Source organism: Maniola jurtina, chromosome 2, assembly GCF_905333055.1.
Source record: "Maniola jurtina chromosome 2, ilManJurt1.1, whole genome shotgun sequence".
NCBI lineage: Eukaryota > Metazoa > Arthropoda > Insecta > Lepidoptera > Nymphalidae > Maniola > Maniola jurtina.
In genome coordinates this window covers 5203929-5231124 of record NC_060030.1, presented here as the reverse complement: position 1 = coordinate 5231124, position 27196 = coordinate 5203929, and the positions used below count along the sequence as shown (strand labels likewise).

General features: G+C 38.0%; 1 protein-coding gene across 4 annotated transcripts in view; it reads left to right on the top strand.

The window, feature by feature from the left end:
• LOC123876816 (cytosolic carboxypeptidase 1-like) overlaps window positions 1-26727 on the top strand; it is a 93544-nt gene extending 66817 nt beyond the window's left edge. For all 4 annotated transcript variants that reach the window (XM_045923191.1, XM_045923184.1, XM_045923208.1 and 1 more), the window contains 6 exons: window positions 18897-18984; window positions 20073-20237; window positions 21359-21535; window positions 22912-23027; window positions 25261-25302; window positions 25970-26727. In XM_045923191.1, coding sequence (XP_045779147.1) covers window positions 18897-18984; window positions 20073-20237; window positions 21359-21535; window positions 22912-23027; window positions 25261-25302; window positions 25970-26048 — 667 coding nt within the window. In that variant the 3' untranslated portion in view covers window positions 26049-26727. The remainder of the gene's footprint in view (window positions 1-18896; window positions 18985-20072; window positions 20238-21358; window positions 21536-22911; window positions 23028-25260; window positions 25303-25969) is intronic.
• Window positions 26728-27196: the final 469 nt, after the last annotated feature.

The following is a 27196-nucleotide window of genomic DNA, read 5'->3' as shown; positions in this document are numbered from 1 at the left end:
CTGGTGATCTTTTTATTTCCACGAAATTCGCGTAAGATCTTCTTATCTTACGTGTCCCGTTATAACATAGTAATTCACCGGATAATGACCTGTCTTAACATTATGAAATTGCTTCGTTACTGGTAGGTAGGTACATCATTCCACGTTTTAAGAGAGTTCAATGGCGTTGTTTACTGTAAGTTATCTACACTTATGAAACTTACTTACTTACTAAAGCACTTACCTAGGGCGTATTAAGAATGATATCTGTAAATAATTTATACTTTAATTTTGCATTTTAAAATACTTGTATAAATACCAAAAAAACCATATCGTAATTTTTAAAGCAATTTTGAAAGTTCTAAATAAATAAATATTATGTTGAAAGTTATTTAATACTAACCGAAACTATTGGCTGGTAAATCCATTCAATGTGTCGTTAAGTCAAAGCTGCAGTGTGAATTTGCTTCTCGCCGGTTCAAGGTTACGAACGTGATTTTGAAATATCATAAATTCAATCGGAATAGCCCATCTGCGCCATCAATCGATGGTTTCTCACGAGCACCATGTTCGTCAAAATCGCCCTTTTGCCATTGAGTTTGATCATGGAACAACAAACCTCTGCATACGCTAAAAATATGCTTCCACCATAAAATTGATATTTGGCTCATTCTTCAACTTGCAACGGGTGTTTTGAAGGTTTTGATGGCAGTCTCCTTCTGAGATTCGGGAGATTGTGGAACTGGATAGGTAGATGTTGCGATAGCAATCGCGCTCTGATTAAATAATTTATTTTGCCATTAGTTTTTTAGATTACTACCACAGAAACCCAAATATAATTACTACTCACGGATAATCTCTACGCGTTGAACCTGTGTCCATCGCGTAGGTTTTGGGAGGGCATACCAAAAATTCGTTAAAAATATTTAAATAATACTTGCTTTTTCTGACTGATGTTTTTTATAATAAAGTGGGTGATATTTAATTGCTTAAAACGTATTTATCTTCAAAACGTCAGAAATGCGTGCCCGGGATTGAACTCCTGACTCCCTGAATAAAGGCCGATATCTTAACAAGTAGGCTATCACCTACTTAAGTAAAAGTAAGAAAGCTGTATTTGCTTATTGATGGACAGATACCAGCTCTGACAGATGACAGGTCTGGCTCCAAGTTACTGAATAACTAAAAAGCACGACGATACCTACTACTAATACTGGCAACTCTAAACTAAACTAAAAGTAAACGTTCCAAGTTCCAAACTCTAGAACCTTCACAAAAAATCCATTTATGTGTGTTTTGTTTATGCGCCGTGTTTAGCATCCATTCTTCGGCTTTTTGTTATCAGTGCGTGTTGGCTGGGGCAATATTGACTCGACGTGGAGTGTTTGTTGGGCGTTGTGAATTGTGATTGAGATCTTGCGTGCGCTATTATTGCTTTCCGATTGCTACGAAAGCTCTCCTTTGACTGTTATACTCGTAGCATTCAATTGAGTTCGTTTTTTCAGACTTTGTACCTATAATGATAATTTAATAAAGTACTTAGGCTCTTTTTGGTAAAGTAGACAGGACAACTTCACTACTTCAATATTATAAAGAGATATAGGAAGTAGGTAATCTCCGATACTGATGATCCGATTTTAAATTTTTTTTCACTGGAATATACCTATCTAGCTACATTATCCCCGAGTGAGTCTATAAATTATATCACGCGGATGAACTCGCGGGAAAAAGCTAGCACAATAATAAAATCGAATCGAATTTTGTAGCAATGCATTCTAATGAAAGTAAAATACATCGACGCATGAGATGCTATAGTTTTTTCGCATTGTACCTACCTACTAAGTAATTAAAGCTTTACTACAACCACGGACCTCAATAACACGAAGCATTATTACTATTGTTAACTTACCCTCCCGGTTCCGGATTCTCCCGGGATTGCTTCAGCATAGTTCCGCATCATAGCTTACGACTATTAACTAGTTTATTGCCCCCTTCGCTGTCTGTAATCGTCTCGCTGATTGAAATGTAAATCGATATTTTATATTACGTAATGAAAGAATAATGACCTTTCAGCTCATGAATTTTATTCATGTATTCTTGTTACGTAACTGTGGAGGGTGGACGTGGCGACACCTCCCCTCTTTATTATTGTTTTATTTTCTTCTTTTTTTATTCAATTTCTTTGTCCTAGGTGTCTATTCATTAATTGAATTAAAAAAAACAACAAATATGTAAACGAACGGTAGGTAATAATATGTATTAGGATTTTAATTTTTTGAGTCCATAAGCATAATCGAAAATCGGACGGATGGACGGACGGACGATGGGTTCCGTTTTCCTTTTGAGGTACGGACCCCTAAAAACTCACAAAGGTAAAACATGACACACGATGAGCCCTATAAAATGTGCTACATTGGAATTAACTATAATTTATTCTGAGTGCCAGCTATTATGTGTAAAGGGCCTGTATTGGCGGTGTGACGGATCGTGCGTGCCCGTTGATACTCGTCGATGACAACTCACCTTCAGTAATGCTCCAAGGATACGGCCGTGAACGCCCAGCCATTAAAAGCCTTCCTCAGAACCTTCCAAAAAAACTTCTCAGAAATTTTTAACTACTATATCTTTTGTTCCCCATGCCTGCTATTTATCGAAGGCGTCTTAGTTGATGATATTTTCTCTAAATTAGGCTACTCATGCGTGATAATAATATATGTTGGTTCATAGGTTAGGTAATTCATAAAAATAACTTTCATCTGGTTATTATCAGATGGGTGAAGGACTAAAGTATAGCGGGTATTTAGACCAAATGATTTGGCATCAAATAAACAACTATCAAGATTTTAATCATTATTAGAAACATTTCACAACGAAGATGTGTTAAATGTAGTATAATTTTTTTTATTCACATATAGTTTTAAGCATATAGTTTATCCGCGTCAAGTTGGAGCGAGTCAGCTAGAGTCAGTAAGATGAATATTAGCTGTCAGAAACAGTTTTTCATACAAATTACATACATGTAACATATCCATACAAATATAATATTTTAATCCCGGAAATGGGGTTAATTATTATTAATACAGGTTTAACGACACATGTAATTATTAAGCCTACCACGTGCCCGGTTATTAAAACGGACGAGATACTTCGTAACGATAGAACGTGAGTTATTAAAATAAAGTAAACATTTGAACGGAATGTATAACCAGTAACCAAGTCGAGAACTTCGCCATTATGAAAATTCGTATTCTATTTATTTTAGTCCCACTGCCAATTAAAAATCTGCCAACCTAACTCAAAACTCCAAAGTTATAAAACACTATTGATAAAGAAGAGTAGTTATTTTTGCCTAGTTTCAAAATATTTTTTCCTCAAAACAGAAATTATTTATCGAATAAATTGCACAGCCTTTTTTATTCTATTATTTTATTCATAATTTTTTCTTCCTTTTTTTCTGTTTAGTAACTTACGCCATACGTTCTGCTGGTATAATAAACATTCCGATTAAATTGCACTTTCGCGAAAAAATTGCATTGAAATCAATCCATCCGTTCGAGCGTTAAGATGCCATAAAATAGACAGACAGACCGGCAACCGGCTAAGTAGTTACAAGTTATACCTAACACCTCTCTTTAAGATGTGTAGGGGTAGGCTTTCTGGTCTGAGGTTAAATTGAAACCCCCACCGAGTGCTAAATCCATGTCCAAAGATATTAAACTAAGACTTCATATTCAATCTCTTTCGAATCACAACTCACAGCCAAGTCCAAGTGACAGTCCAGTAATGAAAAATGATGATTTAACGAAAATTGAATCTCTTGAGGAAAATATGAATCCATAAGTTTATGAAAGGCGCCGGCAACTCAACAAAGGCCATAAAACAGACGATTTTATTGGTCTCGACCCATGGAGTTTAGAAAATGGCCTGTCGTGTAATAAATCACACGAAGACATTGGAGGAAGACCTATGAAAGGGCCAAAGACTGAGGTACCTATACTAAAGAAAACCTTGACCTAAGATGTTCTATTCAAATGTCCTTATTATTCCTTTCTTGTATATGTAGTAAAGCCTGAAACACACGACGGGCTGGCAGGGTGTTATTCTAGACGCGCGTATCAGCGTGTAATACCTAGCAGTAATACAAGAAACAGCATGAACAAACTGCTGAGGTAGCACGACTGTAGGCTAAGCTCTCACCGGAGCTTTGCGATGCGGACGCTTTTATACCGTTTTTATATTACTACTTCGTAGGTGTTAGTGGTGCAAGGCAAACCGACTAACTAAGCCGAGGCGTGGTAACTTTCTTGATAACACTTTAAGCTTTATGTATTTACATCGCGCGCATTAAACTGAGGGTCGCCCAAGTGCAAGACACGTCTTCCATGGTTTGTTTTAAGTAGGGTACATCAATTTTAACGATATGTCACAGTATTTAAAGCTGAGTTTAGATAGTTATCAGAAAGACTGGATCATTACGTATGTTTGCGCTCGTAAAGAAGAGGTTAAGTACTTCTAGAAGCTGCGCTGGGCACGCTACCATCGCACCGCGCTGCCGTTGCGCGATATACTTGTTTCAGCCTTAAGAGAATAAAGAGTGCTAGGTACAACGTTGAGAATATCTCAGGACAAAACTTAAGCGACCATAAATAATACTCGGTGAACAGAGTCGACTAATGAATTACGATGGCGGAGAGCGCAGGCCGCATAATAGAGTCGAGTCCGCAGCTAGGCGAGAAATCAAAGTTTTGTATTTTAATTCCCTCCCTCGAAAGGGTACTTTCAGTTGATGTCACAAAAAAGGCCTCTAGCCTTCTCCTTCTACTTTTTTCTTTAGTGCTGTGCAGGTGCATCACTTCGACCATCTCCATTCCATTCTCATCACCATCAATTTCAGTTCGGGACCAATACTTGAGGCATTATTTGTGCATTAGAGTGGGGCAGTAGCATGTTATGTACATCGAGTCTATAAAAAAAATCCATCAACATACTATGTCAGAAGCCTCATACGCACGAGTACCATTGGAACGCATGCTGGACTTACAACTAGTATTACAATAAGAATCTTTTCGAGCCTTTTTCGTCAACATCTCACAGATTGGTTCTCTTTGTAGTCGATGGTAAAGAAAGTTACTCATACGAGTAGGTACAATTCACAGTCGCACTCACGGTTCACCATCGCGAAACCCGTCATGCTACGCTCGTGCTATAAGTATAAAGTAAAAGAAAAAATAAAATATTATGTTGCAATCACACGTGCAATAAAGCCTTGGGCAAATACAACGCGATGCCCAACACGATTCCTAACACTTTTACCATAGCAACTTTACGAAAGCGTTCTACGAAGTGTATACGTAAGAGCAGCGCTATTGCCATCCCGCTACGCATCGTGACATGCTTCATACAATTCCCTGTACAGTTGGCGTCAGGTAAAAAGAACCTCAAACTTAAGCAATCTATCTAGAAAAAAAAAGAAAGAAAGAAAAATCTTTATTCGAGGCAATGCATGTCCTACATGAATCAATTTATGCATATTGTGGGCGTTGTGAAATAGAGATATCGTCTTACAGTGAACACCTTGAACAGGTCGGCTACTCATCTTGTGCTGAGGTGTCGTGCCCCTCAAACACAAGCTTCCATGGCCCACATCTGAAGTACCAGATGCCCCAACGCTGATTAATTAGTAGGAAAGTAACGGCAGTACCCAGACGGGAAATGGACGGAAAACTTTTCCGTCCATATTGAATGACAGATTTACGTACAGTTTACGTCAACTTAAAAACTTACATTAGGATCTCTGTCAGCTCTTTTTATCACGTTTTTACTAACTCGCTTTCTTGTCGGTCTGTTTTTTTATTTGTCTGTCTGTTTGGCACAAATATTGCATTCGATTTAAAACTAACTTCCTGATTAGCTAGAGTAGTAGAGGCTTGAAATTTTAAGCATAGGTTGGAACTGGATGACAATGCTCAACCAACTTTCCATGTGACGACCTGATATTTTTGCCGTCACGCGCTGTATTTGTCACAAAAAGTACACATACCTATACATAAAATACAACAGACACATTATAATTTCTACATGTTTCATTTGTAGATATCATAACTTGTTTAGCAACCCTCTAAAGGTTTGGATGCCTAGAGTACCTATGTCGTGATCAAACGAGTTCAACGCGTACTTTTATGTTTTTCCATCACTTTTATTAATTTTTTGTTTTTGACAAAAAATAAAAAAAAGGAAGGGAAATGTATATCTATCAGATGATTGGGCACGACGAAGCTGCCCGCTGATTTGGCCACTTGATCTTGCGTAGTTTAAAAGATCTAAGCGTACATACAGACAGCGGGAAGCGACTTTTTATACTATGCAGAGACACAACGTTGACTTCAGTTATGCAGAGAGTCAACGACACTCTTTCTCAAGTCATCGCCGTCATCACATTTAGCTAGCTATAAATAATATTTAAAGTTTCACACAAACGCGCTACCTCTAGCCAACCTGCTAAATGTAGGTATTAATTTATTCAACACGGAATTTTAATTACTCGTTTACATTTTGTTGCAAGTTGTCATATTAAATGAAATGCGTATGACATCACTTAGCGAGTAGGGTGGGTAAGCAGAGGTCACACAGTGGTCACATTTTCAGCAGATACGTGTCTATTATACCTACATGGGTTGATTCTTGTGGGTTTAGCAAATCTTTAGGATACTGTTGCGGTGCATGATCTCTTTGAAGTGAGATCGGGCTATCTGGAATTTCTACCCACTAAAACCTGCATTGGTGGTCATCCTCAGCGCATATTGTGGCGCGACACCTATTCTACTCATCCTGGGGAATGTAGTAGGTAAAGTGTCTAGAATCGATCTCCACTTTATCATCGCCCATAATATTATTTATTATTAATGTTATGTAAGTATACATACAGTAAGGCGAGTAGGTCATGCTCTTCATTCTAATCACAGACATTTTGTGTGCTCTGTGCAGTAGGTACAGTATAAAAGGAGTAGGTACACGTTATAACTTTATTCAAAACTTTATCCTCGTAACAAAATACGCGTCCTTGTATAAAGTACCAAATTTCTTCGATATACCTTTTAGAGAGCCTGATGCATCTACCGAAGAGAAAAAACTAATTTTGGCACTCAATGACTGACAGGTAATCAAAACCTTTCGGTGCTTTTGGCCCACTGTAATGGACATAATATACTTACAAGTACGCTAGAATTGCTGTGCGATACAGAAATAAACTTATTATATGTGCCGTTTCAAAGCACCCCACCGACCGTGCCGGGAATCAAAATTTACACTTTTTGTCAAAATAATATGGTCTTCGGTTTCATCACTAATAGATATTTAATTTGACTCCGCTTACATGACGCTCACTGCTGCAACCAGTGCCAAAACGGCGATAGTTCGAAAATTACAGGTCCAGCGTAGATACTTGTATTCATAGAGGTCAGTGTTTCGGCCGCTTCTGATTTTTAGCGCCATGAAATCTGACACTCAGTGAGAGAAAAATAAAGGACACCGAAAGAAATCCCGCGAAAAAAGCCAAAACGAGTGTTCTTAGGTTTTTTATCTGCTTTTCAAACTGGTGGTAACCATGCGATAATTTCATTACCAAAAGACAAACTCTCAGACTATTAAAAAGATCCTGTAAATTAACCATTTGAAGTAAAAATTAGCTATATCTTTTGGAATGTTAAGTTTAATAAAATTATATTAACCACAAGCAATACAACTTGCAGAAGTCAACTCTGGGAAGTCACTTGTACTTTGTAAAGACTCCCAGAAAGCCAATTTCTACAAGTTTAACTCGTATTATTATACAAAACTTGTATAAATTGATTTGGTACGTGTGTGGTCACAAGTGACTTGGCAGACTTTTACAAGTTTTATTGCTAGTGGACCTTGCTCTAGACTATAGGTATAATAAAATATATCATGATTACAAATTACTAAAAAGTGGGTAGGTATACAACTACCTACATAATACATACTCACACACCCATAATATTGTGGTCGATCACTCAGCTCTAACACCTCAGCACCTGTCGAGTGCCTGTTTATCTTTTACCCTTGTTACCATCCACCTTTGCGACAACTTCATTGTATATTTTTCACACTTCACATTACTTTTCTTCTCAACGTTTTTTGATTCATTTCCTTAAATCTCTTCAATATAATAGGTACAATTTGGGCTGTTTTTACAGACATCCAAAAAACAGGAGGTTCTCCAATGAGCGCGTTTTTTTTTTAATTAAATTTCAAAATCTTTTTTTTTCTTAAAACCAAACACGTTTTTTTTTGTGTACAAACTCGTAGATTTTCGCAACCTTATAAACTTTTCAATTTATTTTATAAAATACCTACTTCCATTCGAGACGCTCGGCGTCTCTATTGTATATCGCATTCCATTCCTTTATCGCGAATCAGTGATTCGCAATTCGCAAAGAACTATAAACATAATAATTTTTGTAAATTATTAAGACCCACGAAGGTCGTGCTTTACGTCCAAAGTCAATAAAACCTGTCCAGCTAATGGGAAAAGACGACCGCGAACCTCTTTCTTGCACTAATTTATCAAAACTTCATGGCATTTCTTCATCTCGGATTTCAAATAGGCACTTACAATTTATAAGGACAATGGGCACGTTGTATTATGTTAGGGAGAAGCCTCTATGAGTTACAACGAAGCTGTCTCAGCTTATGTCTGTCATAAAATTTCAAGATAAATGTTTCTGATTTTCCAAACCTTTATAAAAAAGTAGTTTATTTTATAAAGAGACTTAGTACTTACCTAAATTCTCACTAATTATTGCAAGAATTTAAGTAGGTACCTATTTAACATATTTTATTATATTATTATTGCTAGGCATAACATAGATAAATACTTTATATCAACAGTTATTGTATAAAAGCATTCTTGATGATAATGGCGCTGTATGATACGCTATCGACGATTTGTTGTAATGAAATGACATGACGTGATATAAGAGACTGCATTCCAGCGGCGTAGGGACAGTTGCTCGAGAGGAGTCGTGTCATTGAACCGACCTGTGGCGAATTGCTACGCTTCCGCAACAGACGGCAAATAAAATCAATTAGTGTAGCCGACGCCGTTAGCTCGACCCAACCACGCGGACATTATGGGAAAATGCGCCAACAATCAACAAAGCGAATCTAAAGCACCGATGATAATAAGCCTACGACGCGGACGCAGCAATAATACTCTTAAGAGTGCTCTCCATGGTCACTTCAACTTGAACGTGAGCGCATGCTGTTCCATTTCAATCAACATTTACGTGCGGAACATACTCAAAAGTGAAATGGGCGATGTTTTAACAACGTAAATCAACGATTAGTCATCATCATCACGATCAACCCATGGCCGGCTCACTACAGACTACAGAGCACGGGTCTCCTCACAGAATAAGAAGGGTTTTGGCCATAGTAGTCTACCAACACTGACCAAGTGTGGATTCGCAGACTTTGACAGATTGGCTTAGTTTTAGATCTAGAACAAATATAATAGAAAAAAATATAATGAATAATCGGCGTAATACGTTTGTAACAAGAAGCGCATATTATGAAGTGTAACCTTAAGCGGAGGAATGCAAACTGTAGAGACAATTCCTTTAGTCATGGCAAAGTTATTATTACTGACTTACATAGTTTGTGACTCAGCACTTCTATAAAAATAGGCTAGGCACGTGTGATAATTTCAAAGGATGGTGTTTAATGAAGATGGCCACGTCATTTTATTGGCACCACGTCGCTGACACCGGATAAGCGTTGCGAGCGGCCGATTGTCTCGCGGCCATCATAAATAACTCGCCCTGTGTCCGGTGTCGCCTAGGAATACAGAGTTGTCGCTGGCGAATCCTGACAGCGAGCGCTACCTCGCGATATCCTAACAGATTCTCAGCGAGCTCCATTTAGTGCTTGTTTATGTCGTTAGACAAAGACAAGTATAATATAAGGACGTACGGGAAACGACTACCCGTGATTGAGCGCCCCCTCCCTTGCCGCGCCGGAAGCAGCCTCCGCGTCGAGCATACGGATGAGCTAACGTGCGCCTCGGCACCGGACTCCGGAGATGTTCAACTATCGACAACGATTTTATCGTATTTTATAAATCTTCATTACTATCCTCACTTCGGTTTTCTTTTTAACCAAAAAAAGGAGTGATCTATTGCTATTCATTTTAATCAATTAAACCAGTATCTCGGGCTCGGAATAGACCCACCCGGGGCTATTAAATCAAAGGCAGAAACAATGGACATTATGATATAAATAGCTGGTACGAATATAATATGGCAGTTTTTCTTTGGTCTCTTTTATTGGGCAATCGTTATGTGAGGGGTGCATAGGGGCGGGTTGGGATCGTGCGGGCCGAGGTACGCTGAGGGCCGATAGCATCGCCTCGGCGCGGTCTATAAATAGATGGCAGGCGGACCCTTGAACCAGCCTCGGTCATCACTACACGTCTCAAAGGGCTACAACTGTATATTTTTAACATACCAAAGTCTATCTTAGCCGCGGATTGCGTTTGTGTTATTGTTTTTCGTACGCTTTCAATATTTTTAAATGAGCCTACAAGTTACAACCCAGCCACGTTTAAAGAATATTCATAGTCACAACATTCTTTAAAGATGAAATCGTAGAGGATTAAACGGTCGTACTTAATTGTGACAAATGTTTGATTTTAATCGCGTTCCATGCAGCCCTGATTGTTTTTTTCGAACGTAACAATGTGCATAAAACACGGCGGAGCGGGCGCAGTTTCTCGCTCGTTCGCTTTCGTTTGCGCATGCAGGCGACGGTTATTTTTTTCCTGATTATAGTAAAAGATGCGCAACCGGTCGGCGAGCAAAGGCCGCTGCCAGGGAAGGACGCGCGCCTCCTGCGCAGAGTCGAGGACCTGCGCCCGCGCCGCGCCGCCGCCCGCTAATGATGTCCTTTCTCTGAACCGCTCCTAATTGGACGTAAGCTCTGCTCCATCATCAGGAGAAAAAACTGCCACGTCAAGACACATACCGTGATACTGTTAATGGTGCGTACCGACTCTTCCAACGCGTAAACTGGATGTCTACGAATAGTTGTTATTGCAATGAAATGCACCCGCACACAATATGACTAAAACATGCCAAGATTTCTTATCTTTAGAAAATAATAACTTGTTACTCTTTTTCTTAATTTGTGTATTCTGTTGTCATGCCAATCTTTCGCTCTATAAACCGGAAAATTATAACTTTACTCTTAAATTTTCATTAAGATAACAGTTCCGGGTAGCGGTTAATATGACCTTCCATTTGAACAGGAGAAAATCGTGACACGAAATTAGTGTATATTATGTCATAACCGTGTAACACATAGGTACCTGATTGTATCTTCACAAACTGTTATGAATGTAATTATACCAGAATCCAGATCCGGAACCACCAAGATGATATTTTGGATTACTTAAAAACCAAAATGCGTTGTCCCTTCTCAAAAATTGCACCGAAGCACATAGTCATAGGCAAACAGTTAAATATTACTATATATTTTAGAGGTAGGTAGTATATTGTGCCGTAAAATGCCCTTAATCTGACTAGGCTTGGGTACTAGGAAGTTAAATGCGATTTGTCAACTTTGGTGTTGGAGCCTTACTACAATCATAGTTATTGTGATTAGAATGTATCTACCTATTTATGCCTTCTTACTATAACTGTGCACTGTGCATTCTAGCCAATAGTGAAAATGTTGGCCAATTAGATGTAAGTACTTAATAGGGATTTTGCCTATGTTAAAAAAATATTTCTTAGTAATTATTAGAAAGAGGGTCTTCTAATCCTCTGTTAGTTTTTAGATTAATAATAACCATTTATACTATCGATTTAACTAAAAAGGACGTCAAACGTTTACGAGTATTGTTCTATTCGACTATTTCATACAAGCTCCCATACCTACTCAGGGCACTTTTTGGCATTTGAGAGTTGCTGATTTGACAAGTGGCAACATTCATAAAGTGATCGTCACACATCTGTAACTTTGGCGCTATACCTACGTCTAGGTAGATTTTACCTTGTTTGTTTATGATAATATTGTCATGTGTAACTGTAGGTACTTTTGCGTGCGTAAAAGACTATTTTATACTCTTGCGCGTACCTACCTAATTTTTGTAATCATAAATTGGGGGTGCGGACGCCAGATTTATGAAGTTTGTGCCTCCAGTAATATGACATCTCTCTGGTTAAAGGCGCCTTCATACAATTTTCCAACAGGTGACTTGTCCGCTCATCTGCGTGCTTAAGTCATAAAAAAGACAAGGATCTATTATCGTACAGACAATTTCAAAAATAAATAATGAGTAGGTAACAGTATACAAGATTGATCACCGTCCTGTTAACCTTTCTTATATTATATACCTAGGTTCGCATGGAAACTATGGGATGCTATGAAGCTCCGTAGTAATATAATTGAAACCGAAACTATCAGATACACGAAACTTTCTAGATAGACCACTTCACAGGTAGGATGTGAAAATTACGTGAAAAGTTTTTTCATGCAGATATCACACTAGGCTACCTTATACCTAATTTTGCGTGCATTGGGCATGGATCCGAGCCACGGTAATATATACATACCATTACCGTGTCCGAGCTAACTGTGCGAGCTAAAGACGCTAAAGAAAATGCGAGCGAGAACATTATTATCGTTTCGTGTTAGAATGAAAAACATCTAGTTTATTATTATGAATGTAGCAAACAAACAATAATATTTTTTCACGGGAAGTGAATTTTCGCACTTTTTAAAGTGTAATAATGCACTTCTTCTTTTTGAAATATCAGCGCTATTGATCCTAATCATAATTCCTAGTTAAATAAATGTATTAAACGATTAAAAACTCAATTTCTGTGAAAAACTACCTGCGAAATCACTGTGAATTTTTTTTTCACCAAATGAAAATGATTTTGCAGTAGCAAATAATGGACATATTATATGTAAATAAGTAACTAAAATTATTTGAATAATTTTGGATAAGGGAATCATTTTGACTTATTTTCGCCGCCCGCCACAGCTTGTATTTTGTTTTGGTAGATTGTGATATATCCAGAACCAAAACCGACAAATGCTCTACCATATCCAGATTTGAGAATCTCATATCCCTGACAACCAAATCATCGAAATGCGATTATGTCAGAAACACGTACCGGCAAGAATTACCCTGTAATAACGGACGGGAATACAGTGGATTGTCGTAGATTGCGCGCAACGCACTGATCTAGCTGTAAATAATGACACAATTGGAGACGTTACTCTTTCTTAATCAAGGCACAGATAATGAAAGCCCTAACGGTACGCACTTCCTTTCTCACAGATTATTATTGGACCATAAGTACCTATAACTTAAGGCCAAGGAAAAATATAATTTGATCCTAGCTTTTCACGGCCCATTTCTACCGGTTTTTACCTTTTTAGGGTTCCGTAGGTACCTCAAAAGGAAAAACGGAACCCTTATAGGATCACTTTGATGTCTGTCCGTCCGTCCGTCCGTCCGTCCGTCTTCCGTCCGTCCATCCGTCCGTCCGTCCGTCCGTCGTGTCTGTCAACACCTATAGGGTACCTACTTCCCGTTGACCATAGCAATTTGGCACGTAGTAGGTGGGTATTATAGCACAAATTCATAATAATATTATAATTATGCGAAAGTGTGTCTGTCTGTCTGTCTATCTGCTGTTTGTCTGAATTCCGTGGGAACTCTTTGATTTTCCGGGATAAAAAGAAGCCTATGTCCTTCCCCGGGATGTAAGCTAGCTCTATACCTTTCGTCAGAATCGGTTAAACTGTTGGGCAATGAAAAGGTAGCAGACAGACAGACAAACAGACACACTTTCGCATTTATAATATTAGTATGAAAGTATGGATATATTATAAGCTAGCTCGCATACTCTAAGAGCCGGTTCCCACTTGTCGTCTGTCGGGCCCGGATTTTAATCGGATGTCCCAGTGGCAGAACATTATATATGAAGCTATTCACACTTGTCGGAACCGATTTTGTGTCGAAATGTTCTCCCACTGGAACATCTGATTAAGATTGGGGTCCGACAGCCGTCAAGTGGGAACGGGCTGTTAGGGACCCATGCTGTGAGAATGCAAAACAGACTTGAGAAGACTTGCTGACTTACATACATGCAGCTTTATCGCACTTTATTTATTGCTGGCCACTCTATTTGGATTATTCCGATTGCTTTGCTAATAAAATTTATGCCTTGCTTATATTTTTAACAAGGGTAGATTTTTATGTGATGACTTGCCTTTGCCCGTGACTTTGCCAGTGAGTATTGGAATTTTTTGAACTACCTACTTTTCTTTTTTATTTTATTTTTTGACTAGACTTTGCTCACGACTTCGTCGGGATATTGTAGCGATCTATCCGCGAAAGAATTTTCAGAATCGGATCATTAGTTCCGGAGATCACCCCTTACATCCAAACTTACAAACTGTGCCTCTTTAAAATACTAGTCTAGACACAAACATGTATTTATTTAGAGATTATTATGTAAGCATACAATATGTACGAAGGCACTAGAGCCTACACGTCCCTACGTGGTCAGCCAATCATTTAATTTAATAGCGTGTCATATCAAATTGCCCTCAGAGCTTTCTTGGTCGTACGTAAACCTTATACGATCGTGAATCAATTATCATTTTATTAAACTTTTATAACCGTGCGATCGTGGCACGCATTTAATGAAATAATCACTCCGATATATTTATTATACTACGTTATGTAGGTATCTATTTTGTTGAAAGTTTACTCTCGGGCCATAGCAGACACAATGATTAGCATAAGCGATGGGTGATTTTGTTGCTTTTCGGAAACTCGATGCCTGGGTTTTTATTCTAAGCTCGATGCCGCGTTTGAACGTGAAATCTTCAAACGCAGCGAAGCGATAAAGTTGATTGAGATAGAGTTGAAGTTGGGGGCCATGCCCGAAAATCAGCGCTGCAGTCGACCGACTGCAGCAATAAGCTGAGGCAGCGCCCCGTTCGGCCAAGATAGACATTAAGCTAGTATTAAGAAGTGGGTGCCTGGGTCTTGGGGAACCAGGGAGCATGGACACTGGTCGGCTCCTTGGTTCCCCAGGGACTACGACACCCTATCTGTCTGTATTTGTAAATTTGGCTGAATAAAAGGTTTTTATTATTATTATTATTATTATTATTTTTGAAGGTTCGATTCCACGTCCGAAATGCAAACGCTAAAACGTGCGATTTCAACGATCGAACGCTGCAAATCGTCAAAACGCAATGCAGCATCGATGCGATTGCAAAATCACTGATTGCCGATGTTAAGAGTATCGCGCGTGCTTGGGCCATCCAGGTATCAATAGGTGATTGATGACTATAAACACGCCTATTAACCCTACCGAAACAAAACATTTAGATTTACTCTTTCACACCACAATAACTGAACCGGTTTTGCTGAAATTCGGCCATTTAAAATTTCAGATAGCTTGAATTAACCCCACATGCTACTTTTTATCCCGGAAAATCAAACAGTTCTTTCGGGTTTTTAAAAAACCTATATTCACGCGGCCCAAATAACGGGCGTCATCTATTATATTGAAAATTTGAAAGAAGAGAATTATGTTAGTAACATGCGATATCTATCGAAATCAAACCTGGTGGTGGTTATTTAGCATTCGTGCGGCTGCGCCTGATGTGTCGTCAAAGATACGCTTGCCAGTCAGTGATTAAGTTGTCCCGGGTTTCCTTTCTAATTGGATGGAGCTGTACAGAGTACCGATAAGCAATCGTTTGGAAAAGCCAATAAAAAAGCTAAGTATAAGGCAGCCGTGCCAGCGTCTATAAACAGATAAACAAATAAAAATGTTTCTACCACACTGATATCACTTGTTGTGTTTTTTATTCAACTACGAGTAGATAAGGTTCTTTACGCACTGCATCCAATCCGAATTCAAGAATTCTTAATCCGAAATAGCCATAGTAGGTACGCGCCTATTATTTATTATTGTAAGTATAATGAGGTATTGCGCACTGAATTTCGTTTTATGGCTTCGGAAAACGAACGATCGACAGTGCTCAGATTTGGATTGGATTCTGATCAGATGCAGTGCCTTAAGAGTCTCAGAGTTTGACAGCCATAGTCTCCAATAGTTAAATGACGATACTACAATGAAAAATGAAAACATACTTACTTTCTTGCAAGTGATGATATCTGCAGTTTATCAAGTCCATACCTACCCCGTAAAATATAACGTCCAACTCACCACGACAGGTACACCGTCGCGTCGGTAGGTACGCTTGATGACTTGGCGGTGCTGGTAGCCACGGCTAAAGCTTCCCACCAGACCATACAATTAAAAAACTTTTTTATTCTATAAAAGTTGTACCCTTAAAGCGTGATCACCAGGAAGGGGTAAGACGGTTTTCATAAATCTGTGTCTCTGGTTGATTTTTACGGAGAATCGTGTATCGTCCTGGAATTCTTAATCACTTTTGGCACGGTTTTGTTACGATCTGATGGAAACAAGATCTGACTTTAGGTATCTAATTTAGAACAAATTCCCAAATTGATTCAGCCGGTTGGTCAACCCAGGACCTCCTACTTTTAAGGTCAGCGGCACAAACGATAGGCGGTCTATGGTCTAAATTACCATAGGTAACATGTATCTATCTAACGCTTATTAAAAATGCTATAGTTACGAACATTAAATTAATAACAGATAAAATCGATCAACCGATCGGAAAATTAAATTAATTTACATTTTATTACGTACATACTTAGATACCTAATTACTGATAACTGCTAATATTTATTAATCCTGTACTAGGCTAATTGAAATGGATAGCTGAAAGCTTGTAATAGTTTATGTGACAAGTCTTTTTATATGTATAGAATATAGATGGACACAGGATAGGCACACTGAAAGATTCTATTTTATAAATCAATTTATTATTTGTTGTTAGGTATTTGAACCTGAAGTAGACTTTTCGCTAAGATTGTCTGTTCCTTATTTCATCCTTGTCAAAAAATTCTTCGTAGTGCACTCCAAATAAACATAATTTGGCTCTCATTTGGATACTAACCTATCAAACTCAATGAAACTTTCTAGATACGTTCTAGTTAATTATCACCATTAATACATCATTACCTTACAAATTCAACGAGTGACTATCAAAAAGTGTACAATGTTACCTATTTTGAATAAATAAATGATTTGACTTTGACTTTGCATATAAAATCAAGTATTAATATTACTGAATAGTCTTCCTACAAAGAATATGCTTTTGTTAAATCACAGGTCAGGCTGTAACCTGTGATCATCAACACAGCATTTCTAGCTGAAAGAAAAGCTCTGACCGTTACTTTTCCTTTCGAAATTCAGTGCCTGGTATTTATCATTTCACTCATAAATTTTGTTAAACCACACAAATATCATATTTTAAATAACCTACACAAAAATTTACAAAATAATAATAATTTGGACATTTGCGTGGGAAGGGTGGGTCTGGCTCCTAACTGTAGTAGGTATCTAACCTGAATTTAAGATATTATGACTATTTCCTATGTGGTTTTTGGCACAATATAGTATATGTTACCAGTTCTTTCAATAAATGACACCGTGCATTGAACTTCTCAAACAAATAAGTCACAAAAACCATAAAATCTAAACCACCGATAGAATTGGATGCCTTATTGCCAGTCCACGAACTAAAATCCTTATAAAAAAATTCCAACTTATTAGCACACGTAGTTGCTCTTTCCTAAATAGAAAGACCCTTATACCTATTTATATTTTATTATTATTGGGACAACCAGATGATGCCCACGGCTTCGTCCGGATTATACGTTTTTTTAAATCCCGCGGAAACTGTAATTTTCCAAGATAAAAAGTAAGTAAGTATATGTTTTCATTCAGGTTACTATCTCCATTCCAAATTCTGCCTAATTCATTGAGTCATCGTGGTGTGAAGGAGGAATGAACATCCAAATTTTCCACATTTATACATATTACATAGTAAGTTTAATAGGTACCTACGTAATTAATACATACTCTTAAATATATATTAATAAGATTAAACCATTAATATATCTTTCTAAGTATAGGTAGCCATGGTACCTACTTAGTTTACATAACTAGGTATATATAAATTATAGACGCTTTAATAAATACTCAATATTTCAATTTTCATATTAATTTCCAAGGTAGAAAACACGCACTACATTACCGAGCTAAAAATAAATCTTTCTAATGAATTCCACGTCGCGACTCGCAGCTCGAAACCCGATATAGCTTAGCCAATAATATGTTTAGTTCCTAAGCTTCATTGCGTCCCTAACTAGTCTGATATTGAAATGACGATACCGACTCAACCTACGGGGCTTGTCACTTCACTGAACGCGTCCACGGCACTTATCGTTATAAAGATATACTGGGCTTCCTGGTAATCTATACCTACGTGATTAAAGTACATAAGTAGCTGTACCTAATTAACGAGAAGAAGATATTATGTCTGGAAGTAACGCAGGCTCTATTCAAACCTCAAGGCAATGCTAAAGCCTGTCCCATTCTAAACGGGGTTTTAAAGCTTAGACCTACCACGCTTGTCCTGACTAGCGGTTCTGCGAGTTTATATATTTAGCTAATAATATATTCCCTTGAGGTTTTCCGACGCAAAGATTTTTTACACAATTATACGGAATGCAAAAAAATCATATTAATTTGGTGATAACACGTATAATTCCGAAAAGTTAGAGGTGCGTGGCTGGGATCGAACCTGGAGACCTCCCGAAAAGAAGGCGGACGTCTTAACCACTAGGCTATCACTGCTGATGACTTTTAACGTATATTCACAATATTAATTACATAGGTATACATATAATACCTGTGTTGTTTCAGCCATCGCTGCGGCTTAACTAATGAAGATTTAAATCGACGCTGGTGCAAGCCGAGCCCCGTTTTGCATCCTTCTATTTACCATACCAAGGTAATTACACCAAGAATTTTCGCTCATTAGTGATTAAAGTAAGACAATTCTATTTACGAGCTAATTTTATACGGGGACCAAACATCCAGATAAATAAAAATAAAGACATTGACTAATCTGTGTGGCTATTTCAAGCTTTACCTAGGTATTCTCGAACAGGGCGTTCTATTTATTATTCTAAAGGATCGAGAAGATATTTTATCATAATAAATTTAAGTAGTATGTAGATCCTACCTAAGTTGTGGAACAGTGCCTACCTGTACCTAGTGAGTGCCTGCAGTTGTCTATATATGAGCGTGTAGAGCAAGGAATCAATCATTTTTAGGGTTCCGTCGTACCTCAAAAGGAAAAACGGAACCTTTATAGGATCACTTTGTTGTCTGTCAGTCTGTCTGTCTGTCTGTCCGTCTGTCAAGAAAACCTATAGGGTACTTCCCGTTGATTTTTTTTTTGCCTCGGTCTATTTGCCGCGCGCAAACATTTCGAGTAATGTAACAACAGAATATCTAATTGTGTCCTGAAAAACGAGTTGCTACCCTGCAGTTGCCTCTCTGTAGACTTTAGACGCACCTGCACTACGTGCGGCCTTGCGCGGCAGCATGTCCGTTGTGGACATGCCTCGACCGCGGGCGGCGGCAAAAGCTCGTTCCTCGGTCGTGGTACTTATGGGCTACCAAGATTAGTTGATTATTTCCTTCTCGAAGAAGAATACAAATCATTGAAACAAACGGTTTGGTCTAAGTCGGACTGGCACACGAAGGGTTCCGTTGTGCAATAAATAACACATTTTAAAATTTTGATGATGTACCTAACCACGAATTCTCGGCTTTAGGATTATCCCCTTTACTTGTGCTATAAGTAAGACATTGGTGCGTACTTGCCACATGATTCTAGGTCATCGGGTAGTACCCTATAGATTTTGATTCCCTTAAAGGCTCTTGCTTGACAGCCGACCAGACGGACACCGAAGTGATCCTTAAGGGTCCCTGTTTGCGGGAGACACGGAACCCTAAAAATACACTAGGTAAGTACATAGTTAGGGAAAATATATGCCTGCCTGCGCTAAACTTTGTTTGTTTCCATTTTAGGGCCTAATAGAATATTTAGTACGCGTTTGGAAGAAACCGCCGTTAGTGTACTGCGACTACCACGGCCACTCGCGCAAAAAGAATGTTTTCTTTTATGGATGCGCCGGCGCCGAGAGCTGGTGCAGCAACGACCGGCTGGTGCTCGACGAACCTGTTAAATACCTTGTAAGTTGCGAAAATAGCTCCGATAATCCAGCTCCGTAGTCAGGATAAATGTATACTTAAAGGGGTTTAATTTTAAATCATTTTTATTGATGATCTTTTTTTTTTGTCAAAACAATCGATGTGACAAAATACTTATAATAATTTACCACTGAACAAAATCATATAATAGGTTTTCTATAAAATAAATTGTGTTCTCATAAAACAGCTAGAGCTGTCCAAATTAATACTATGACTTCTTGTAAATACTTATCCAGCACATCTTGTATGCACAAATGAGTTGCAGCCTGCAAAAATTTTTGTTTGGAATAATCATCTTGTGCGTAGCTACTCATACATAAACGTTTTGTATTATACCTACTTAACTAAACTGTCAGCAGGTACATATGCTTATCTAGTTATTACAGATTGTTTTGCATTTCGATTAAGATATTATCTTCTTTCTTTTCTATTAAATAGATAGGTACTAGGTATCCACTTACTACAAACTTAAACTCCTAATCAGCTGCTTTAATTTAATACAAAGGTATTGACAGTCAGCACTTGGGAGGACTAACCCCCCGGGTTCCCACCCATGACGACTCTGTTAATACGTACTATTTCTAACCTTTACAGTAGGTACATGATTCTGCAAAGATTTTTAATTAAGACTTTTTCCTTTTTCTCGACTAGCTCTGTTCCTGTAATTCCGTTACTCCATCCATAAGACAAACCAAGAAAGATCGAAGTTACAGCTTGTTGACACAAATATTTTAACCGGATAACATTTTTATATAAAAGGGTGTTGAAAAAGCTTCGCAAATGTGGCATAACCAATGTGTGACAAGTTTGTTTTAGTCCCTACCTAAAAATAGGTATATATTAGATACGATACGAGGTAAATTTAAGAATGACCTTCACCGGTCTGATAAGATGAAAGGTGTATTTATGACTATCTTCTAAAGCGGCGTTGTATATTATTTGTATCTTAATTAAAGCTAATTACATTTCTTTACACAAATAACGAGCAAATGAGCTGCAGGCGTATTACGTACTTACCTGATGTTATCTAAGTAATCAGGACCACCGCTTACGGAAGAAGCTTCGCTTTTGCTTTTATTAAATTTTTCTTTCTTATTTGCTAGATGTTGCCAGCGCTCATGCATCGGATATCGCCTGCATTCGCGCTGGGCTCGTGTTCGTTTCGCGTCGAACGTGAGCGGGAAAGCACAGCCCGCGTCACGGTGTGGCGTCATCTGGGAGTCACCAGGTCCTACACAATGGAGGCCTCTTTCTGCGGTTTCGATCGGGGGCCTTTTAAGGTAGTTGCACCCTCTATGCTGCTTTACGAACAAGGTCATACCAGGATGCGTGGCAAGGGATGTATGTGAAAATCACTTTAAAACCCGCCAATAGGATTGCTTAATTTTCATAGCTCATCTCAAACTCTTAAACACGGAATACGGGGATATAATCTAAGGGGTTTTTATATACATTTCATGATCCCTCACTGTGTAAGTATACTAGCATATCACTGGTGGAAAGATAGTCTTAATAAGATGTTCTGTTATTATCAATGTAAAATTTACCTACCATTAATAATAGGTTGGTACCTAAGAATACCAACTCACATACATATTTTCAAGGAGCAATAAGTACAGATTGCGGCAGGTGAATAGAGCCCCGAACGAATATCGAGGGGATGTGTTTGCGCTTGGGTACTAGCTATATTTTCTAAAGGAAAAGCAATATCCATGTAGCGCGGGAAGAAAAAAGCTGAGTGACGAATCAATAGCATTGTGGTACAGATGCCTCTGGCGTCATGTCTGTGCAGGTTCAAGATTAGAGTTCGTTTTACCTGTCACTAAGTTGTACTATTAATCATCATCACCTATCGCCGACTCACTACTGAGCACTCTTTCTCTCAGAATGAGAAGTGTTAGGCCACATAATCCACCAAGCCAAGTTCTGATTGACAGACTGTCTGATATATTTTTCAAAACATTAGGTATGGAGAACTCTCAGGAGTCTGGTAGAATGCAGGTTGCCTGATACTGTTTTCCTTCACCGTTAATGCCGCAGGTATACCTACTACTTAATAAACTCCACGTTAAATTAAAAAAAAATTGATGCATGCAAGACTGGACCCGTGAGATGAGCTAATTAAGAATAATCGTTTGTTGATAAAATATTTATTATAAAGCGAGTAATAAAACTACTTACCTACTACATAATTATCAATAACGTGTATCGCATCGCTTTAAAGGCATTTATTTTTCAATTACTTACAAACGATGGGATATCTGAGATTAATGATAACGAGGCTAAGTATCCGACATACCCACCAAGTCCTTATAATCCCATAAATATAATATGCATAAGCATAATTATAGCATGCATAAGCTATTAGAACTACCATAATATTTTTATCAAAAACAAGACATGCCAAAAAAGTAAAACGAAATTGCACCTTTTTGGAGTCCACAAAATAATATACTAGTGTAGTATCTCATGTGATACTGTAATAGGTACCTAGTGGGAATCTGTTTGTAGTTTTTTTACTTAAGTAGGTAGGACAAATAATAATCAGCTTAAAAAATAATACTGTATAATATATCGGCCGCCCTTCCCTCAAAGCAGGTTTAAGTCGCCTACGCTTACCTAAGCTACGTCACCTCACGTAATTTATTGCGTCCAGGGATTCCATCTGAATACTCAGCACCTCCAGAGCGTGGGCAGCGACTTTTGCGAGGCCCTCAACGGTCTCGGCGATAACGCCAGTGTTGACATTCAGCTCACTAAGGATCTCAACGGGTGAGTTTTAAATAGGTATACATATCTGTCGCAGGTATATTGTCAAAGCCGTGATATTACAATCTCACTAGTGATATTATAATCAAACGGTAAACATAATTGTCAATTGACTTCATTTCTTACAATTTATAGGCCTGGTTTTAGTGACTTTTTTTGACATTGTAATGTCACGGGGTCATTATAGTGACATTATAAAAATCTAGGTAGGTATATTATGCGTGAAGTTGGCAGTGGGAGACGTTAAGCGTTCTGATTGGTCAATTCTTTTACAACCATCGTTTTCAACATCCGAAACGGACCAATCAGAGGCGGTCTCATAATCTAACGACCAGTGAAATTGTCAAAATATCATTGCCTTACAATATCACTGTAGTGTCCCCTTGACATTATAAGGACACTAAAACCAGACCGTTAAATCGTAAGAAATGAAGTCAATTGACAATCTACCGTTTAATTATAATATCACTAGTGAGATTGTAATATCACGGCTTTGACAATATACCTGCCTGCGGCATATCCACTGTGAACTGGAAACCTAATCCTATCTCAAGTTTTTGACGATTTCACTCTATTACCTATCTCGTACAATCGCAGTGTAACAGTACAAGACAGTTACTTATTTAGGTTGAAACAAAAAGAAAAGCACGAGCACTAGTGAGGCATCACTACACTGCTGGCAGGCACAAGTTTTCCCTTCATCCTGTAAAGTTGTTAATTATTATTTTTTACAAAGAATATTAGTCATGCTAATCATGACTAATACTCCCCTTTCCTCTGCAATTAAGCTTAAAGCTTGTGCCAGGAGTGGGTACGACAATAGTGCAACGGGTGGAATTTGAGCCGCCGACCTTTCGGATTTCAGTCCAGTCGGCTCCTCAACCGTTGAGCTATCGAGGCTCTATAGTTGAGTTTTAATATAGAGCCGAGAAACGGTAACAGACAGACAAAGAGAAATAGGTACTACCTGCGGCCTATCTGTAAATAATTGTAATAATTACTTATTTAGATATCTACTACTTATATCATACTATTTTCTATGTTATTTAACATCTCTCCTTAGTAAAGTAAAAGCTTAGAGGAGCACGTATTTCATACCTACTTACATTATAAAAAAATATTTACGTTCATAATGACATATTTTAGGGTGATTTTCCTTATAAACGCGTACTTAAGGACTAAGTAAATTTTTATAATTGCCTCATCAAAATGGTTATTGTAGAATAATCATTTTCTCGATAAACAAGCTGTTACAATGTTACTATTTTAATGATGAGAGCTCGTGTTTATGGGGAATATTTTCAAAATTCAATTAGACATAAATAAAAACTTTAATAATAGCTTGTCAATCCAACAAGCTGCATGCGCCACGGGCGCCGCTTATTTTATTTTAACATACCTAAGTGTGTCAGTGTGTTTGTGCACTCATTCGAGTCGTATTCATATTCGTAAAAATACGATTTATAGAGAACCGTCGAAATACAAATCAAATGTGTGCATAAGCGCACGTATGAACCTACCTCATTTTGTATGACGGCCATTTTGAATCGTATTTTTACGAAAACGTATACGAATCGAATACCAGTAAGTGCACAAAATGCTCTCAGTCTATTATATTTTTAAAGCTCAACCACTAATACGACAAAGTAGGCAAATGGCATTTTAATTGCGCCAATGGCAGTATCATCCTCACAGGTTTATATAAAAATCTTTACTTGAAAGGGTTCAGTTTAAGAAATTAGCTCTAGTATCGACTAATTTGTGAGTAACTCATGTCAAACTCATTATTTTGACTAATTTCTTAAACTTAACACTTTCAAGTAAAGATTTTTATGTCATCCTGTGAAGATGATACTGCCATTGTCGGAATTAGAATGCCATAAGCCTACTTAGTCGTTATTAGTTTATAAATTGCGAAAAACCAAATTAATTTTGAATTTCGCGGGCAGACCCGTCTCAGAAAACCTAAGAAAGCAGAATGCGCGCCTCACGCATGGGCGCTAACTAGGCTTCTATAGACAGACGCATGCATTGGACAATGCGACAGGTTACTTTGGATCCACCATTATGTTTAATACCCGGTCTCCCCTACCTATATACAACAATGTAGACCACAAAAGGTAGTTCATAACTACATGACTTATAATGAGCTTGTTAGAGCATTTTTATCTTTCGTCCTCCAGTAAGTAATGATTAAGTAGGTACATAACGAGTCTAATTATTATTTGATTGACAGAAATATCATTGAAATTCATTTAACCGGTGCAGAGGAAAACAGGCAAGCGGTGTTATATGGGATTTATAAACCCTTCAGCATGTTGTAACGAACCCATACTTGAATTTTATTTTGATTAACCACGGTGCACGTTTGAAAAATCCAATTAGTTTAATCCAAGGCCTTTAAAGCCTTCTAACATTTCTAACCAATTTTTGCCTTCTGCATTCTGAAGCGAGATTGGATGGCTGAAGTGATTGACGAAAGGTTTTAATGCACAAACCTGTACAGAAGAATGGAAAAAAGAAAGGGCCTTTGCACATGACATCATTTGTGTCGCGCACGCATCGCCTTTTACTTGTCTGACGTACTCCAACTACACGTAAATACAAAGGCACTAAATAGACATACACGCAATTTTTTGCCACTGTAACATCTAATTTATTCTAAGTATGTAAAGTAGGTACCTAGGTACTTACTCTACTTTTTGTGATAGGTAGGTACAGTTAACCCTTAAAATATTCTTAATTTTTTTCAATTTCTTTAAAGAATAACCTCAAAAGCATGATTTTTTTACTAACTTTTAGGTAATAAAGTTTGGTAAGGTAGATCGCGACAGAGCGACATGGCAATCGGGGTATGTGGCAGGGGGATGCACCGCACAGTCACCACGCTACCTATTAAGGTTTTCATTAATACTGCATAACTTATTACGTGTGTTTGTTTACAGTGAAATAGCAGTGGACAGCGAACCTGCGTCCGGATCCGATAGCGTCCTGAAAACAGACTCTGATGAAGATTTCGACTAAGCCCGTCGTTGTAAGCGTTTACTAGGTACCTAATTACGAATATCAAATCAGCCTTAAATTATTCAATTAAAATGGCCTTAATTAAAAATATTTTACTATAGTAGGTTGTTCAGGTTGAACGCAGACTGACAGACAAACTTTGCTAGCTGCTCGAGTAGATTTCCTTCCCCCTTGCATAATTAATTAATTATTAATCTATCGGTCTTATTTAATTTGAATAGAGTTGAAAATTGTACGTAAGATATTCATCTTATTTTTTTTTTTCAATTTCAAACACAATTTGAAATTGGATAAAAAAAATATTAGTACTAGCTATTGCGCGCGACTTCTTTCGCGTGGTTTTGTGTTTTGAAAAATCCCTTGGGGACCCTGTGTCATTCTCAAGCTTTGTTCAATTTTGTTCCTGTATGCTTGACGTCAGAGCATCCATTACCAGGACAAACAAATAAGGACTTAAAGCCGATCCCTGATGCAAGCCTACTTCCACATTGAACTTGTCCGTAACGCCAGCTTCTGATCGGACCCTTGTACTCGCTCGTCTATACATCGCTTTCACAAGCCTCTCTGCCTCACATACTTCTCAGGCAATCTCTTTACTTTCATAGCCCACCACAAAACTTCGCGAGGAACTTTATCATATGCCTTTTCAAGGTCGATAAATACCATGTGCAGGTTTCTATGTGCAGTGTGCACCCTTGTATTACTAATTAAGAAATAATCTATTTGTCATCTGTGTTTGTCACTTTGATAGGTAATTAAATGCTGGTCTCGTTTTTTCAAAAAATGTATTTACTATGGCCATGTCAAAGGCAGATGCCGATTGCAGTAATGTTTCTCCCTCCCGGTTACGAGTCCCAAAACCCCAGCTCCCATGCACTCTTTCAAAACATTCATTCGATTTTCCTACGTGACTATTAAAATCAGCTCCTATATATATTTTTTCGCTTTGTGGGACACCCATCATAACAGCATCAAAATCCTTCCAAAACTTCTCTTTCATATCATCGTCACATCCTACCTGCGGCGCATACACACTCATGTTTGCAACTTCGCTTTGTATAACTAGCTTAATAACTATAATTCGGTCGTTCACTCTTTGTACATCCGTCACACATTGTTTCAACTCTTTTCTAGCACCACTCCTACAC